This window comes from Culex quinquefasciatus, chromosome 1 (assembly GCF_015732765.1).
Source record: "Culex quinquefasciatus strain JHB chromosome 1, VPISU_Cqui_1.0_pri_paternal, whole genome shotgun sequence".
Classification (NCBI taxonomy): Eukaryota; Metazoa; Arthropoda; class Insecta; order Diptera; family Culicidae; genus Culex; species Culex quinquefasciatus.
Window position 1 is genome coordinate 102768253 of NC_051861.1, and position 18264 is coordinate 102786516.

An 18264-nucleotide genomic window follows, 5' to 3' on the forward strand; every position below is an offset into this window, starting at 1 on the left:
TATAATTTCCATTATCATCAAATAATGGGTACAAACAAATCATTTCAACAAAAACTCAACCAATTTGAAATGTTCTTGAATTTGGTATGAAGGCAGCAGTAACCACACAAAATTACTTCAATTTTCAAGTTATTGAGTACTTTTTATCAAATAAACTTTTCACTACTATTTGTAAACTTCACTCTCGTAGTTTTCCTAGATTACACCGTTTCCCAACCAAACGCCCCGGTGTAACCCAGCTTAAGCTCCGCATTCTCTCCGCTCCACCTCTTACAACAGCAAACATTCTCCCAATCTCCCGGTAAGCCACCCACTAAGTACACTAATCCACTCTCACTCTCGATTTCCACGGTTCGGGAGCGCACGCTCTCTCGGACCCCAAAGTTGGCGCGTTTTCAGACGGGAGACTGCAACGCTTCGTCACCCCAGCGACGAACCTCGCGCTCGTTGTTGCGCGCAAGGGGTCTCAGCAACGATTTTCGCTCGCGAGTCTCTCGTGATTGAGCTGGGCAGCAAGGTGGAAAAAAAGAAGTGGAGGTTATAAAACAGTGCGCGGGATAGGTCACCGGAGTCATTTTGCGCAAAGAACGTCCCCGGAGTAGTCGAAGTCGGTCGCAGTGCGGGTTTTGTTTCAGTTAGTATTTTTGGGGGGTGGATTAGTGCAGTTTGGAGGGATAGCTTCTTTTTTGGAGGAGGACCACTCGGAGAACCAGCTGGATTGTGCAAGGATTAATGTGACCTTAAGCGAAACTGGATCGATGAAAACGATGAAAAGTTGGATTAAAGTGACTGATGAAAGCCAAAAACTGCAGAAAAGAGTGTGAAGAAATAACAAACAAATACGTGCATAAACCAAAAGAAGGAAAAAACCTGCAACTAGTGTGTTGAGAAATTGAATGCTCGTGTCTCTAGTCGAGCACAACACAAAACGGGATTGGAATAAGGAAAACGATCGGTTTTCGGCTGGCACAGCCAGTCAGTGTGTGCACAGTAGTTCGAAAGCAAAAGTGATCTGCCAGCCAACCCAGCTTGGGACACGTTTAGCATGATCAACTAACGATATTAAGGGCGATATTTTATTCAGCGTTTTTTTTCGCTTGTTTCCTGTGTGCACCGAATGTTAATCACATCCGTCATCGAAGTTATTAGTTATTGGGTTTTGATTTTTTTCTGTTGTTATTGTATCCTTTTCATTTCGATCGAAAGTGAAACTTTGAACGATTACAGTGGCATATTTAAACGTTTTAGTGGTTGTTTCTTTTTTACTTTTGATATACGTGTTGGAATTGAGCTAATTTTTTTCTTTTGTTTACGATTAAATTTGTTTAGGAAAGTTTTTAGTGAGTGATTATTTGCTGTTGAGGAAAAGGATCATTTCGTGAGCAGCGGATTCCAGCAAAAGGAGCCCTTTGAAGGATTAAGAGATGCGTCTCCAAGAAACGGTAAGTTCAATTATATAGATTGTGACTGTGTGAAATTGTTATTTTGTTCGCTGAAAAATTATGTTTCACATTAAGTGAAATATTTTTTTCTGCCAGATGTTTTATTTTTAATTTAAATTAAAATCCTAGAGTACTTTTCAGGGATTACATTGCTTAATTTTTTGAAGCGGATCAAATCTCTTTTTTTTTTTAATTTTACAAAATGCTTTTTCATTTTTATTCATTTTTTTTATTTGATTTACTAAAATGCTTTAATATTTGAAGATATATAAGAATTTTGTTTCAACGTCGCTTTAAGCTTATGATGCAAAAAAATACCCTGATTTATGTGTAAATTGTCCAAAGGATCCGGAAATGAAATCTATATTTCGAATTTGTCTCGTTTTCATTAAAAATGACACTTTAGGAGAATTGGATCCATTTTGCAACTGTTTTTCAACTATAGATTAATTTTCAAAATTTATAAAAAAAAAACTTCTCATTGAAGTGTTATCTTCAAGCAAGAAGGATTATTTTTATATTTATTTGTCTTATAAGGCCATTGCAATTATTTTCCACGTTCGCCCTCAATATTGAAACCAAAATCAGAAGCATTTTATTTTTAAACAGCTTCAAAATTTTCAAAATCAATTTCCAGCAAAAATATGATAGTCCAGCTAACAGTTTTTTTTTTACTAATAATATTTTTTTTTAAAGTGAAGTTTTTAAACCATGGCTAATATTTCTTTAAATTCATTGCTTCCCTTGACTTTGGATCAGTAACTCGATAACTCAACAAAATCTAAATTTCATCGAAAAGTTTTAACTGTTTTAAGCTTTTTTCTCAAATAAGCTTTTAATATTTTTACGTTTTTTGATATTTACGATTTTTCAATACTGTTTTTCAAAAAAGAATTCGTTTTTGTGATTTTTAAAATTTATTTTCTTACAGAAATGATTATTGCATTGAATAATTGAAATAGCATATCGAAAACTTACTGCAAAGTATTTTTAATGTTTTATTTTATAGTCATAACTTTGTTTAAGTATTTCTGAAAAGTTGTCTTTTTTCATAAATTCACATTTTTCGATTAAGAGTAACTAAATACCCGGGCAGACGGCAATACCAAAATTTATGTCATTTCAATAACAAATACTGTTAAAATAATAGAAAATGTTATAAAATCTTCTAGAAGAATCCATTTTGGCATAAGTGTCTGTTAACAGTTTATGTTATCATAACAAAATTTATTATTTATCTGATACTGGTTGAATGCCAAAACAACTTTGAAATAACATTTTATGCTATGGAAGATTACCTCCAACTGTTACTGGGATAATCGGATTAGTTGTTGAAATAACAAAAAATAATAACTAAGATTTGTTCGAAGAATAGCTGAAAATGTTATAAGTCTGTATTACAATAACAATCCAATAACAAAAAATTCATTACGACTAATAACAAATATTGTTATAAATAACATAAAATGTTATTAGCCTAGTATTTTCAAATATCAAAAAAAATGTTATTCCCAAGTTATTTTCGTCTGTTCGGAATATCTAAAGTCATTTTTTTGCAATGTTTTGGGTATAAGGTTATTCATTTGAACCCTCTACTGCCGTCATTTATTTGTAAAAAACACACTTTATTCAGTAGCAACTTTTGTTTTTCAAAAAACTTTGCTTTTCTCGTTTTAAGTTGTTTTCCTGTTTATTTTGAATATTTTCATGATTTTAGTTTGATTTTGTTCCTTGATTTATCCATTTTTTAACTTTTGAAGTGCTTTTACTTTCTAAATTTTCATTTCGATTCTTTTTATTTACCAAAACAACAATTTTACAACTTGTGTGAATGACTGTTTCATAGAGATTTGGTGTTCCTTGCAACTATTTCCTGTTCATTAACCGCTTGGTAACAGAAGTAACTTCAAATGCAATTAAACAAAAACTAGGGAAAATTTGGCAAAAAAAAAAAAACTAGTGAGATCGAAACTTGGGGTTTTTTTGAAATATGCTTTAACCATTTACTTTCAAATCGCAACAAAGTGCCCAAAAACAAAAACAATATTACTTATTGTAAACCGGGGTGACCTTGAAAGGATTTAATTTTTTTTTGAATATTTTTCAGCTGGTTTTTCTCAAGATTTTTATTTTTAAAACATGTATAAGGGTAGTCCACATAAGGTCCATGCACAATTTTTGAAAAAAGTTATTTTTTTTTATTTTTTATTGTTAAAATCAGATTTAAGGTGTTAATTTTTTTTGTTTACGTCGAATGTACCACCATTATGGTATCTAATATAGTTTTCAAGGAAAAAATCAATGTAATAAGTATTTTTTAACAAAGGTAAAATTTTTGAAAAGTCAGAGTTTTGCATGAAATTCTTATTTTGTTTATAAAATAATCGATTAATATTGCATCTATCTTCAACTGAATTTGAAGCTTGAGTAAAAACATTTCACATTTTATATGAAATTTGTTCATTGAAAAATGCCTGTAAATGAGACATTTTTGTTTAAATTATGTTTCCAAAAAAAACTTAATATTTATTATTTACAAATTTATTTTACCTTCTCCTAGTAGAAAATTGTCCAAGAATCCGAAAATGCATTCCATTTTCCGATTCAAAATCATGTTAGTTGCAAAATTCATGACACTTTGAGAAGATTTAAATAATGTTTTTCATCAACATTTTCTTGATTCTATAGTTAGTTATCTTTTAAAACTATTCAAAATTTTATGATATGTCCAAGTTGACCACAAAAACATTTTTTTAAACTATAGCCAAAGACACATAAAAAAGAAGGAAAATCATCAAATTCAAGATTTTTTTTATAATAATAACAGGAATTTTTTTCTATGTTTTTTTTGAAGACTTAAAATAAGTCAAAAATTTGTTATGATATGTGTACTTTTGAAGAACTGGTGATTTTTTTTTACAATAAAAGAAGATTAGGATTGAAAAATAGCATGATTTCAGATTAAATTAAGAGAGTTTTAAGATTTTGTGGAAAAAATCAAGAAATATACTTAGCCCACCATTTTTTTAGAGAGCTTAAACGACGATACTTTACCATTACAACAAAACATAATATAAGTTTTAGCCATGTACCTTTAACAAGAAAATCCCCAAAAAATCCCAAAATTTTCCCGCCCATAAATCACCACATCATTATGCAAAACCTCATTGGCCACCCACGCATCTCCATTAGCATAAATAGACTCGATTTACCATAATTTTCGCACCCTTCCTGATCATCCTGCTTTCCCCACCCTCACCCACAAAGACACACACACATGTTATTGGCTGATTGAGTGGCGTCAAAATTGATTTACTGCCGGGTGGTGGTGTGTGGCATCATCATTATTCATACTTTCAGCCTTTCCAGCACCGGAGCTGTGGTGTGAAAACATCCCACACACCCCCCGCCTTGCGAAGATGAGTTCGTCACAAGGAGAGCGCAAAAAAAATCTGTCCCATAAAAAAGACATGACGATTACTGGGCGATTTATCTGCCTTTAGGCTGAGGCCTAAAGCTAGGGCAGGGGGGAGGAAGGGATAAGCCATTTAACGATAAAAAATGACTCAATTTTCCTCTCTCTTCTCGCGTCCCGCGAGCGAGAGATTCCCACGTGATTTGCACGGTGAAAAATTGTTTTTTATTTGAGTAGATTTATTTTTCAAAATAATAAAAAAGCTATGTTTATTATATTACAGATTTAAGTTATTTCGATAGTTATTACCAATAAATCGACTAAATTAAGTTAGTCTTTATTTGCAGTTAACTAACCACTGACATGATTTGCCTTGTATTTTTTTACTCATACTAAAATGTGTGACTTTTTAAAATTTTCCGAATTTCTGGAAAATAGTTCAGATCCAAAATTTTTCTTTATCAAGATAGAGTTAGTCCAACTCTGCAGTAAACTAACCAAAAATTAGATTTGCCATTTCTTAATGTTTTGTTAAAACTGTCGCTCAACTTTGTTTTTCAACAGTGCCCTTCCCAAAACCCAATCATTCGCGTTCAATTTTGGATTCGAAACCGAAATAAAAATGCAAATGAGCGAGCGGATTAAATGGAGGGAAAAAATGGCACTTAAATTTTCCTACCGGCGTCCGGAAAGGAAGGGAAAAACGATTGAACTTGACCTTAATCTTTGGTTGACGGTGGCTCGGGGCAGGGGGTGAACGGGCGCGGTATCATTTAACTCTACCCAGTTAAGTGAAAGGGAAACTTGGACCACTTCGTGGCGTGAACTTTTACTTGGAAGGCACAGCACGAGATTGTACGGGTGGATGCTGGGGATTGATTGGTCTAGTAATTGGAAATGTGAAGCTGTGAGGGGTTCTACTAACTGGTGGCAGCTGATTGTGAAGGATTTCAACGTTAAGGTGACTAATTATTGAATTGATTGATTCATTCTTATTTATTTTAAATTAAATATCTATTTTAAAAACAGTAACCTATATGTTTTGGCAAATTCTATTTAATTAAAAAAAAAGAATAATATCTTTTGAGTTATTTTCTTTTAGCATTTTATGTTTTGTTTTCTTCAGTTCACTTCTTTCACTTTTAAATTAATACTTCTATTTTTTTATGTTTTTCAAATCCCTGTTTCATTTTCCTACCACACTCGTCAACTTTTCACTGCCTTAAAATTTAGTTTTTCTTTTTGTTCCTGATCCTCAATAAATTAAGCTTCTGGTAATTTTCTGTTTTAATTAAAAAATGATTTTCATACAAATTTAAATTTGTTTGAGAAAAAATAAACTCACAATAGATCGATTACTTTGATCCACGAAATTAGAAAGACAATTAACCCTCAAATCACTCTTTTCGAAATTCTGTTCTTTGGAGTAATTGATTTGACTCAAAACTTTTTAATGGCGCCGTGACCAAAGATTGTTTTGCCTCATCGGTTTGTCCATAAAATTTCCATTCAAATTTCTGATCGACGTAAAGCAAAACACGATTAACCAAAGTTTTCGTTTGCTGTCAATTTTTAGTTGAAAAAAGGAAATATTACAATAAAGGCACAATTCTTTGGCAGTGTTGCCATTTTTTAAATATTGATTTAGGGATAATTTAAAACCAAGGATGAAAAAAATCGTATTGATCGTAACATTTTATTTAAAATCGAATAGTTTGCACAGAAATTTTCAAAATAAATCCACCCAAGTAAAATTTTGTGAAAAAAGCAATTTCTTGATTTTTTTTAACTGATGCCCAGGTTGTCCATTTCAGAAACATTTGTTTTGTTTAAGGCTAAATGGGTGAAATTTTTCGATCTTTCTTTAAAATATGCTATGAAAAGTTGACTAACATTTGATAGAGGTTTTATGTAGTTAAAAACAAATTTGCTGAAGACACCAATTCGATCAGAAGTTGTTAACTCAGGATAATGATTTTAGAATATTTCGAAACCGTTTTATATGGTCAGCTGCCTAAATTGTATGGACAAAGTAATGATCCCAAATGGTTTCTTTGTCAAAGGGAAAACCGAAATAAAATATCAGTCAAATAATAAAAACAACGAAGGGCCTAACTTCTAAAAAAAAATCTCAGAAGTATGATTTGGATGATGCACAATAATTATAAAAAGAATGCATATAAGATTTGTTGCAAATGTTAATTATATCTAATTTGTTTTATTTATCAAGCTTCACAGCAAAAAATCCGATGGTAAAAAACGTTGCAACCGACGGGATTCAAATCCAGCACCAACAGTAAGGACTGGCGCCTTAGCCCACTCAGCCATCAGACCGATGAAAAGCCGGAAGGATAAACGCATATATGAGCTTCACATTTCGGTCAAGTAGGTTTCCCATACTGATGGGCTACATATTTCAGAGTGTAAAATCACATAAAATTTCATAAAATAATGCAATATTTATTTTACACCCAGGCCTTTTACACGCAGCTGAATTACTACTTTTTTAGCTGTGTTGGTATCCATTTTGGTATTTTAAAAATTTTAGTTCAATGATTTCTTGCCTTTAATTTTTAGCTAACAAAAATCAACCAGCTTAATGATTAATCTGCAATCTTAAAAAAATATTTTCAAAAAACTTATATCATGTGAATGAATGAATGAATCGTCTATTCATTTTACTTTTGAAATGGAATTTGGATTTATTTAAGTAATGAGATTAAAATTTTGCTTTTTTGTATAGATAATAATCATATATTTGATGATATCTGTTTTCAGAAATACTATAACCTCTATTGCATTCGAGTACATTCATGTATTGTAACAGTTATGCTATTGACAAAATTAAGCAAATGACTTTCTATAAGGAAAATAATGCATTGATTCATATACACAGCTAAAAAAGTAGTAATTCAGCTGCGTGTAAAAGGCCCATCAGTATGGGAAACCTACTTGACCGAAATGTGAAGCTCATATATGCGTTTATCCTTCCGGCTTTTCATCGGTCTGATGGCTGAGTGGGCTAAGGCGCCAGTCCTTACTGTTGGTGCTGGATTTGAATCCCGTCGGTTGCAACGTTTTTTTGTGTTTGCAAAAATTGTACATGCAGTGTGTAATATTAAGTGTTTATTTTGACGAAGGTGATGTGCATGCTTTTGCATGCGATTTTACCATCGGATTTTTTGCTGTGTAGCAATATTTTGTGTTTTTTCCTAGACAACATTTTAATGTATTTAGTTGCAACTGTAAAGTTTATTAGTTAACCAGATGGCAATAATTCTTAAAAGTCATTTAAGATACTGTCAGTTGAAATTAGGTGCATTAAAAAACGAATTCTTCACAATTTTTAGCAACTAGCAGTTCGATCAACATAGACTACATTCGAAAATAAAAGGAAATACTTTTCAACTTTCCGAATTTGTTTTGCAGGGGTGCTATTCCTTTATGAACAAGAAAAGTAATACATTTATTGCACTTCTAAATTTATAACCTTCAAAAACCTTTGACTTGAAAATGGTGCACACCGTTAAAAAGTAAATGAAAATATACAAAAATATTGTAATTGTAAGCAGTTTATTTAATATTTCTCAAATAGTGTCATAATTTAAAAAAAATGCTCTTGTATCAGATTTTGCCCTATCCCTTACTCGAGCGTAAAAGATGCCCTTTTTAGTCCTTTAATACATATAAACGCATATTGTGAAGTTAAAAGAATACATTTTTTAGAAATTGCATGATAATAGTTTGATCAAAACAAAAATAAATATTACAGAGGAAATCACTCAGTTGTAAATTACTTCAATGAACAAAAGTTGCTCTAGTTAATCTATTGAACAAATGATGAAATATCCCTTGTCTGTGCTGAAGGCAATAGCCTTTCCCGAATTGACCACTCAAGGGTTAAGTTACGACCTGCTGCGGTCAAGCCATTACACAATCGACGATCTCTCGACGTACCCCAACGTACCTCAAACCATACAAAAACCTGCGAGGTGCGGAACATCTAACCCTAGACTCCGTTTGCCGCCTTTGAACACAGCTCACGGGGTTATCAAATCAAAATCAAATCAATCACTTTTCGGTCAGGTGCTGGGCAGCAAAAAAAAAACACCTTTTCAAAGGGAGGGCAAGAAGTAAGCACGGGTCGTTGAAGTTTTTGATTTGTCCGGCAGTGCAAAATGGCATCGACTTCACACCACTGCGACTGCGACTGGCCTGGACACATGTAATTTACTCCACCTGAGAGGGGAGGCGACAGACCGTTGGAAATTGACGATGGCAAGTGGAGAGAGGCGTGTAATTTTCCGTAGATAAGCAGGTGATAAATTGCACGCTGTGACACCGTAATTGACAGATTGATGCGGGAGGGGGTTTGAGAGTTGTTGTTGTTGGTGCAAAACGTTGTGACAGTTGTGAATTGGGACACTTGAACTTATGGAAACAAATTCAAAATGTAAAAAAAAAAGTTTTATTTCCAACCTTGTTCACATAAAATTTGTTATGAAAGTCTACAAGTCTCCAAAGTTTTCAAGTTTTTCAATAAGTTGTTTCTGAATCGTCTCAAGCCAAAGTCTTATATTTTTCAAAGTCTCCAAGCTTAACAAATCTCCAAATCTCAGTAGTCTCCAAATATTTCTAAAAAGTCTCCAAACTGGGAAAAATATGTTATTTTTGTTTGTTAATTTGTAGACTATTCAGGTCTTTCTTAGAGTCTCCACATCTTAAAAGTCTCCAAATCTCACAAGTCTCCAAAACTTAAAATTCTCCAATTATTAAAAGCCTATTCTCAGCTCAAACCATAAAACCCCAATATCTTCACAATCTTTTAACTGAAAAGTCTCCAAACCTATAATCTCCAAATCATAAGAGCATCAAAACATTTGAGAGTATCCAATTTTTGAGAGTATCTAATTCTGAATTACTTTTGAGAATGAAATATTAGGATTCTTAAAACTTTTAGAGTCCCAAAATTTTGATACTTCTAACGAGTTTGTTACAAGCAGCGATGGAATAATCATCATCGAAAGAAAATCATTGAACGTTCATCGTGCACGAAAGATCGGTAAAAAAAATCAGGAAATTCACAAAAAATCATCAGTAGATTGATTTTCTTGGAAAATTTCGGGAGCGATTTTCTCCTGCGTGATTTGCCTCCTCTCTCTTTCGCGGGTGGAGAAAGCTCGCTAGCGAAATTGATTTTTTCGCGATTATGCCATCCCTGGTTACAAGTATCCAAATCACCGAGTCTAAAGAGCATTAAAATCACATGTGACTACTAATCTCAAAAGTCTCTAAATTTTAACCCAAGCAGACGAAATAACTTGGCAATAACAATATTTGATATTTAAAAATACTAGGAAAATAACATTGTATGTTATTTATAACAAGATTTGTTATTTGTCGTTAAGATTTTTTTGTTATTGGATTGTTATTGTAATAACAGACTAATAACATTTTGCGTTATTCTTCGAACAAATTTTTGTTATTATTTTTTGTTATTTTAACAACTAATCCGATCATCCTAATAACAGTTGGCGGTATTCTTCCATAACAAAAAATGTTACTCCAAAGTTGTTTTGGCATTCAATCAATATCAGACCAATAACAAATTGTGTTATGATAACATAAACTGTTATCCAACTCTTATGCAAAAATGGATTTTTTAAGAAGATTCCATAACACTTTCTGTTATTTTAACTGTATTTGGTATTGAAATGGCATGAGTTTTGTTATTACCGTCTGCCCGGGAAGAGTCTTCGAGTCGTAAGAGTTCTATGAAGATTCAAGGTATTGAAACTTTAAGAGTTTTCCAAACTTAAATGTCCAATATTCATAAATAAGATTTATGTTCCCAAAATCAAAAAGCCTTTTGTTTTTGCTCGGTTTCAAGTTGTTTTCACATCATTAGCATTCAAATTGAAAAAAAAGCGAAAGGTCCAACCTTTAAAAATCGCCTATTTTATGAGACATCAGAGCCAAAAAATCGCCTCATCTAAACGGTATTCCCAGACGCGCCACCGATCTCCGGAGAACCAGTCCATTTATCAATCTTTGACGAGCCCCAAATTGGGGCCGCGGCTACTTCCCCCTGCGGGGCTCACCAATTACCGGTTCCCAGCCAGGTGGCGCGTGAACTTGACCGACTAATTTGAGACCGACCGGGGTCACAGGAACTGTTGCCGGCGGCAACAGTTGACACTGGGCCGCAAAACATTATCGTCCCATAACTGGAAATTTAATCTGGGGCTGTTCAGGCATGCGATGTGGAACACAAGTGAAGTCTAACAAATTGTGTTACGAAATTTTCGAGGTTGGTGGCGAAACCATAACAAATCATTTGGTAGCGGCTTGTGGAGAGTTGGGGAGAGTTCAGGGTGGGGGCGGAGGGGGTATCAATCATCCGTCACGATTGTCTGCTGAAGTGGTATCTAACCGATTTTTTTCTTCCATACTTTTCAACAAGAGCTACAGGTTGCCTTAAACGGCGTAATGACACTTGAACCTGTGCGCGGCTTGAGTTGAATTGAAAATAGATTATGAAATTGATTCATCATAACCGGAGCGCACCGGGGAGCGATTTGTTATGATACGGAGGCTTTGAAGATTGCGATACTTGTGCAGACCTTTGGTGAGGAGACCTTTATTGCTGGAAATCGAAACACTATGAAGACTTCTACTTATTTTATGAATAAATGTTGAAATGTCATTAGTCTCTAAATTTTAGGAGTCACAATTTTTTCCTTATTATTAGAGCCTCCAAATTTCAAGAGTCTACAAATCTTGAGCTCAGTGTCAGATTTTCGAATTCATAGTAAACAAATTTAATTGCAATCTTCCAAATCTTTGAAGGTGTCCTACCATAAGAGACTACAAATCTCAAAAGTCTACAAATCCTAAGCTTATCCAAGCTTAAGCTTATCTTAAGTTACTCTCAATCATCATTCTCAAAATCTTGAAAATCTTCAAATCTTAGGAGTCATTACCTGTTTAGTGGCTAAAGAGTCTACAATCTTAAAAGTCTCCGAGATTAAAGATTCTCTAAATCATTTTTTTTAGGTAGTAATGTCCAACCAATTTAAGAAGTCTCCAAAATTAAAAAGCAACACAATCATAAAGTCTCCATATTTTAAAAGTCTTCAAATCTGAAAAGTTTCCAAATATTAAAATTTTCAAAGTCTAAAGAGAGTCCAAACCTTAATAGTTTTTAAATTCTTGATAGTCTTCAAATCTGACCAGAGAGTTTCCAGATGTTGAGAGCTTAAAATTCCGTAATTTCTTAAGATTCTCAAAATTTCAGGCGTTCTAAATTCCAAATCTTAGAAGAATTGTTTAGGGTCTAAAGAGTTTACCAGAAGATTTTAGGATCTCCGAAATCGCAAAGTACATATTTTAAAAGTCTCCAAATCATAAAGTTCAAGACTTTTAGAGTCTTAACAGTAACTTAATCTTTCAAGTCTCAAGAGATTCTAAACTGAAGAGTCTCTCAATCTTTAAGAGCCACCAAATCTTTTATCAAACCTGAAGGATTCCAAATTTTCGAATGTCTCCAAATTTTAAGTGTCACTAAATTCTCTGAAGGCACCAAATTTCAAGGGACTAAGATTTAGGACAAAAATAAATACATCGGTAATTAAATTTGCTTTTAACGTGAAGACTTCCATCATTGTCATGATTTTTCGTTCAAAGATATAAATTTTGCGTCGCTTTCAATATTTTGACAAAATTCAAGTTGTTTAGAATAGTTCCCTACACATGCTGATTCCTTTTGGTAACGATTATCCCATTCCTTGTAAAGTTATGGAAATCGTCATTAATCAATTATTGCCAACTAGGACGTCAATGACTACGCCACAAAATTATATAAATTTTGAAGCACAATTGATTTAGATCAAAAATTCTTTCAGTGGCTTCAAGAAGGCAACAACCGGCACATGCTGATTCCTTTTGGTGCTGAATTTCGTTAAATTGAATTTAATACAGAATATTTTATTGTGATGATCAATTTTCCTCGAAAATGATCAACGGCTTCACCTTAACGGTGCACATCAACCAGAGCTTTTGCACCCAGATTTTTGTTACAGACATTTTAGAATCTTCAAAACTACGGGTACTATCGACATATTTTTTTATTCATCCTCTAAAGTACTGTCCACAAAGCAATTTACAACAAAGTTTGACTAATTTTACAATACGGTTGTTGCAGGATTGGGTCCGTAAGTTTGACAATTTTGGAATAAGAAGACAACAACTTCCTTCGCTGTTGTGCACCCTTAACAGTCACTCCGTGAAGGCAACTCCAAACCTTAAAAGTCTTTGAATTGCAGAGTAACTTACTCTACACAGTTTCCAACCCCAAGAGTCTCCAAGTCTCTACGATGTAAGTTTCCAAATTTTGAAAGTCTCCAATTAATAAAAGTCTCCAAATCATATGGGTCTCCAAATATTATGATTCTACTAATATTAAAAGTCATCAAATCATTCAGCTCTTAGATTCTAAATTCTTAATATTTTATTATTTTATTGATGAGTCTAACATTTGAAAAGTCTCCAAATCTCAAGCGTTTCTGAATTATCTTAAGTCTCCGAGCTTCTGAAGCTTACAATCTTCTCATCTTAGGGGTTTTCCTATGCCAAGAGTCTCCAAATTTAAGAGCCTCTTAATTTTGATAATGCCAATGATAACTAAGTTTTAAAAGCATCCAGATCCTAGTCATCTCTAAACCGTGAGAGTCTTCAATTTGAAAATTCTCATGCCCAAAGAGACTGTAAATCCTCAAAGTCTCCAAATCATGAAAGTCTCTAAATCTTATAAGTCTCAAAATCATATAAGTCTTCAAATTGTATAATTCTCCTAATCTCCGTGAAGGCAACTCTCCAAATCTGATAGATCTCCAAATTTGATAAGTCTCCAAATTAGAGCTGGGACTTCGGATATCCGGATAATTTACATTTTTTTCTATATAAAATCAAATTACATCTTTTTATTCAAACCAAATCAAAAGAGATATACGAAAATCGTATCAGAACTGAAAATTATTTGGATAAAATTATGTGAAGAACCCAAAATAGATTTAAGAATAAAAACTAACTTAATTCACCTATGTGGTTGGAGCCTTCCTCACAACAATGGCTGTACACAAGTTTCATCTATTTTTTATATCCGGCTTCCAAAAAGTACATCGATATCACTTAAGTGGCCATGTCTCGAGACAGGGTTGCCAGATCTTCAATGTTTTGGACTCGTTGGAAAGGTCTTTTGATAACCTAACCAACAATGGGTCGGATAGTGGATCCGTACATAGTTTACATACATTGAAGTGAGATCCGGCTTAAAAAAAGTACATCAATATCACATAAGGAGCCATATCTCGAGACAGGGTTGCCAGATCTTCAATGTTTTGCATTCGTTGGAAAGGTCTTTTGATAACCTAACCAACGTTGGGTTGGATGGTGGATCCGGACATAGTTTACATACATTTAAGTGAGATCCGGCTTCAAAAAAGTACATCAATATCACTTAAGTGGCCATATCTCGAGACAGGGTTGCCAGATCTTCAATGTTTTGCATTAGTTGGAAAGGTCTTTTGATAACCTAACCAACAATGGGTCAGATAGTGGATTCGTACATAGTTTACATACATTTAAGTGAGATCCGGCTTCAAAAAAGTACATCAATATCACTTAAGGGGCCATATCTCGAGACAGGGTTGCCAGATCTTCAATGTTTTGGACTCGTTAGAAAGGTCTTTTGATAACATAACCAACGATGGGTCGGATGATGGACCCGGACATAGTTTACATACATTTAAGTGACATCCGGCTTCAAAAAAGTACATCAATATCACTTAAGGGGCCATATCTCGAGACAGGGTTGCCAGATCTTCAATGTTTTAGACTCGTTGGAAAGGTCTTTTGATAACCTAACCAACGTTGGGTTGGATGGTGGATCTGGACATAGTTAACATACATTTAAGTGAGATCCGGCTTCAAAAAAGTACATCAATATCACTTAAGTGGCCATATCTCGAGACAGGGCTGCCAGATCTTCAATGTTTTAGACTCGTTGGAAAGGTATTTTGATAACCTAACCAACGTTGGGTTGGATGGTGGATCCGGACATAGTTTACATACATTTAAGTGAGATCCGGCTTCAAAAAAGTACATCAATATCACTTAAGTGGCCATATCTCGAGACAGGGTTGCCAGATCTTCAATGTTTTGGACTCGTTAGAAAGGTCTTTTGATAACATAACCAACGATGGGTCAGATAATGGATTCGTACATAGTTTACATACATTTAAGTGAGATCCGGCTTCAAAAAAGTACATCAATATCACTTAAGGGGCCATATCTCGAGACAGGGTTGCCGGATCTTCAATGTTTTGGACTCGTTGGAAAGGTCTTTTGATAATCTAACCAACAATGGGTCGGATAGTGGATCCGGACATAGTTTACATACATTGAAGTGAGATCCGGCTTTAAAAAAGTACATCAATATCACTTAAGAGGCCATATCTCGAGACAGGGTTGCCAGATCTTCAATGTTTTAGACTCGTTGGAAAGGTCTTTTGATAACCTAACCAACGTTGGGTTGGATGGTGGATCCGGACATAGTTTACATACATTTAAGTGAGATCCGGCTTCAAAAAAGTACATCAATATCACTTAAGGGGCCATATCTCGAGACAGGGTTGCCAGATCTTCAATGTTTTGCATTCGTTGGAATGGTCTTTTGATAACCTAACCAACAATGGGTCAGATAGTGGATTCGTACATAGTTTACATACATTTAAGTGAGATCCGGCTTCAAAAAAGTACATCAATATCACTTAAGGGGCCATATCTCGAGACAGGGTTGCCAGATCTTCAATGTTTTGGACTCGTTGGAAAGGTCTTTTGATAATCTAACCAACAATGGGTCGGATAGTGGATCCGGACATAGTTTACATACATTGAAGTGAGATCCGGCTTTAAAAAAGTACATCAATATCACTTAAGAGGCCATATCTCGAGACAGGGTTGCCAGATCTTCAATGTTTTAGACTTGTGGAAAGGTCTTTTGATAACCTAACCAACGTTGGGTTGGATGGTGGATCCGGAAATAGTTTACATACATTTAAGTGAGATCCGGCTTCAAAAAAGTACATCAATATCACTTAAGTGGCCATATCTCGAGACAGGGCTGCCAGATCTTCAATGTTTTGGACTCGTTGGAAAGGTCTTTTGATAATCTAATCAACGATGGGTCGGATGATGGACCCGGACATAGTTTACATACATTTAAGTGAGATCCGGCTTCAAAAAAGTACATCAATATCACTTAAGTGGCCATATCTCGAGACAGGGTTGCCAGATCTTCAATGTTTTGGACTCGTTAGAAAGTTCTTTTGATAACATAACCAACGATGGGTCGGATGATGGACCCGGACATAGTTTACATACAGTTAAGTGAGATCCAAATATATGTGAAAACACATTTTTATACATAACTTTTGAACTACTTATCGAAACTTCAATCTGTATAAAACTCGATCTATGGGACCCTAAGCCAAGTCGAATGCAACAAGTTCGGGTCAAATCGGTTCAGCCAGTGCCGAGAAACATGAGCTAGTTTGTTGGTCACATACATACATACACACACACATACACACACACATACACACACACATACACACAGACATTTGTTCAGTTTTCGATTCTGAGTCGATATGTATACATGAAGGTGGGTCTACGACGTTTTTATACGAAGTTCATTTTTAGAGCAGGATTATTGCCTTACCTCAGTGAGGAAGGCAAAATGTAACGGATCGGGTAGTTTTTCGGATAATAGTATTCGGCCATAAATCATGTGATTCAAAATTTAATTTCTTTTGAAAACCTGTAAAATTATTTTGTTTCATCTTTATGTCACCACACAGTCGTGAGGCAAAGCTGGCTTGTTTAAGTTAGTTCATTTTCTAATAGAATTATTAATGCTGCAAATTATCCGGATATCCGAAGTCCCAGCTCTACTCCAAATCTGATAAGTCTCCAAATCTTATAAGTCCCATAATCTTATAAATCTCCAAATCATAAGAATCTCTACATATCAAGAGTCTAGAAAACGTAATAGTCACTAAATTCTTGACACTCTTCTCCAAACTTTCTTAAATCTCTGAGTCTGAATTAAGAGTATCTGAAATCTGACTTTTGATTTCATTAGCATTTTTTCACCTTAGTGGTCTTTACATGTCTCCAAGTTGTAAGAGTATCTAAATCTTAAGAGTCACTCAATCTCAAGAGCCATCAAATCCAAAATATCAAAATCCTAAGCAACTTTAAACCTTAACAGTCTCAAATTTGCTAAGTCTCCAAAACATAAGAATTTCAAAAATTCTAAGAGATTTAAAATCTTTAAAGCCTCCAATTCATGAAAGACTCCTAATCTAAAGAGTTTTCAATTTTTGATATTCTATAAATGTTAAGAGTCTCCAAACCTTAGCAGTTCCTATCTTATTATGCTCCATGTTTTTACCCTCCAAATCATGGAACTCTCCAACCAGTAACAATTTTTAAATTTCAAGATTTTACAAATGTTCAGAGTTTCCAAATTATAAAAGTTAATCTTAAGAGGTTACAAACCCTAAGAGACTCCGAGTCTTTAAGATTAAAGTATAAAAATCTAGTAATCTTAAGAGTTTCCAAATCTCAAAAATTCTCCAAATCTAAATATTCTTCGCATGTTATTAGTCTTAGAATTCTTTACATAAGCTTTACTAAGCGAAGATTCGAAATCTTCAAACTCTTCAAATTTCAAAAATATCAAAAATTTAGGAGTGGTAAAAGAGAGTCTTATAATCTTAAAAATCTCCAGACCTCTAGAGTCTCTAAATTATAAACGACTTTAAATCTTACGAGTGTCTGAATCCTAGGCGTCTCCAAATTTCCAGATTGAAGAGTTCTTAAATCTTAAGAGTTCCTAAACCCTAAGAGTTCCTAATCGCTTAGAGCATACAGGTATGTGAAGTCTCCAAATATCTCAATTCTTTAAATTTTAAAAGTGAATAACATTTTCATGTTCTAATCTAATCTAATCGAACACAAGCGCAGCCAGTCCGAAGAAAGCATCCTGGAAGAACTTGTGGTTAGATTACGCCCCACGTCCTTTCTTGTCAATATTAATGATTGCATTACATCTGAGTAACCCCGAATATGTATTGCAAAAATTAAAGCGGCCAGGCCTACTGCGTTGCATTAACCGCAGAGACAGATTCTGAGAACGGATCACATTTCACAGAATCAACAGGAGAGGAAGGATGCGTGGACATACCGTACCAAACGCTCCGAATGAGTTGTGCTTGGGTGTGTAAGTGTTAATTTGGCAATTAATTGTTTTTTTTATGAGGGTAATGAGGGAGGGGGTGGGAT

At 34.3% G+C, this 18264-nt stretch overlaps 1 protein-coding gene across 1 annotated transcript in view; it reads left to right on the forward strand.

The window, feature by feature from the left end:
* Nucleotides 1–545: 545 nt before the first annotated feature.
* LOC6040736 (putative mediator of RNA polymerase II transcription subunit 12) overlaps nt 546–18264 on the forward strand; it is a 72107-nt gene continuing 54388 nt past the window's right edge. The window contains exons 1-2 of the mRNA XM_038248292.1: nt 546–634; nt 1330–1442. Of these exons, the coding sequence (XP_038104220.1) occupies nt 1425–1442 (18 nt within the window). The 5' untranslated portion in view covers nt 546–634; nt 1330–1424. The remainder of the gene's footprint in view (nt 635–1329; nt 1443–18264) is intronic.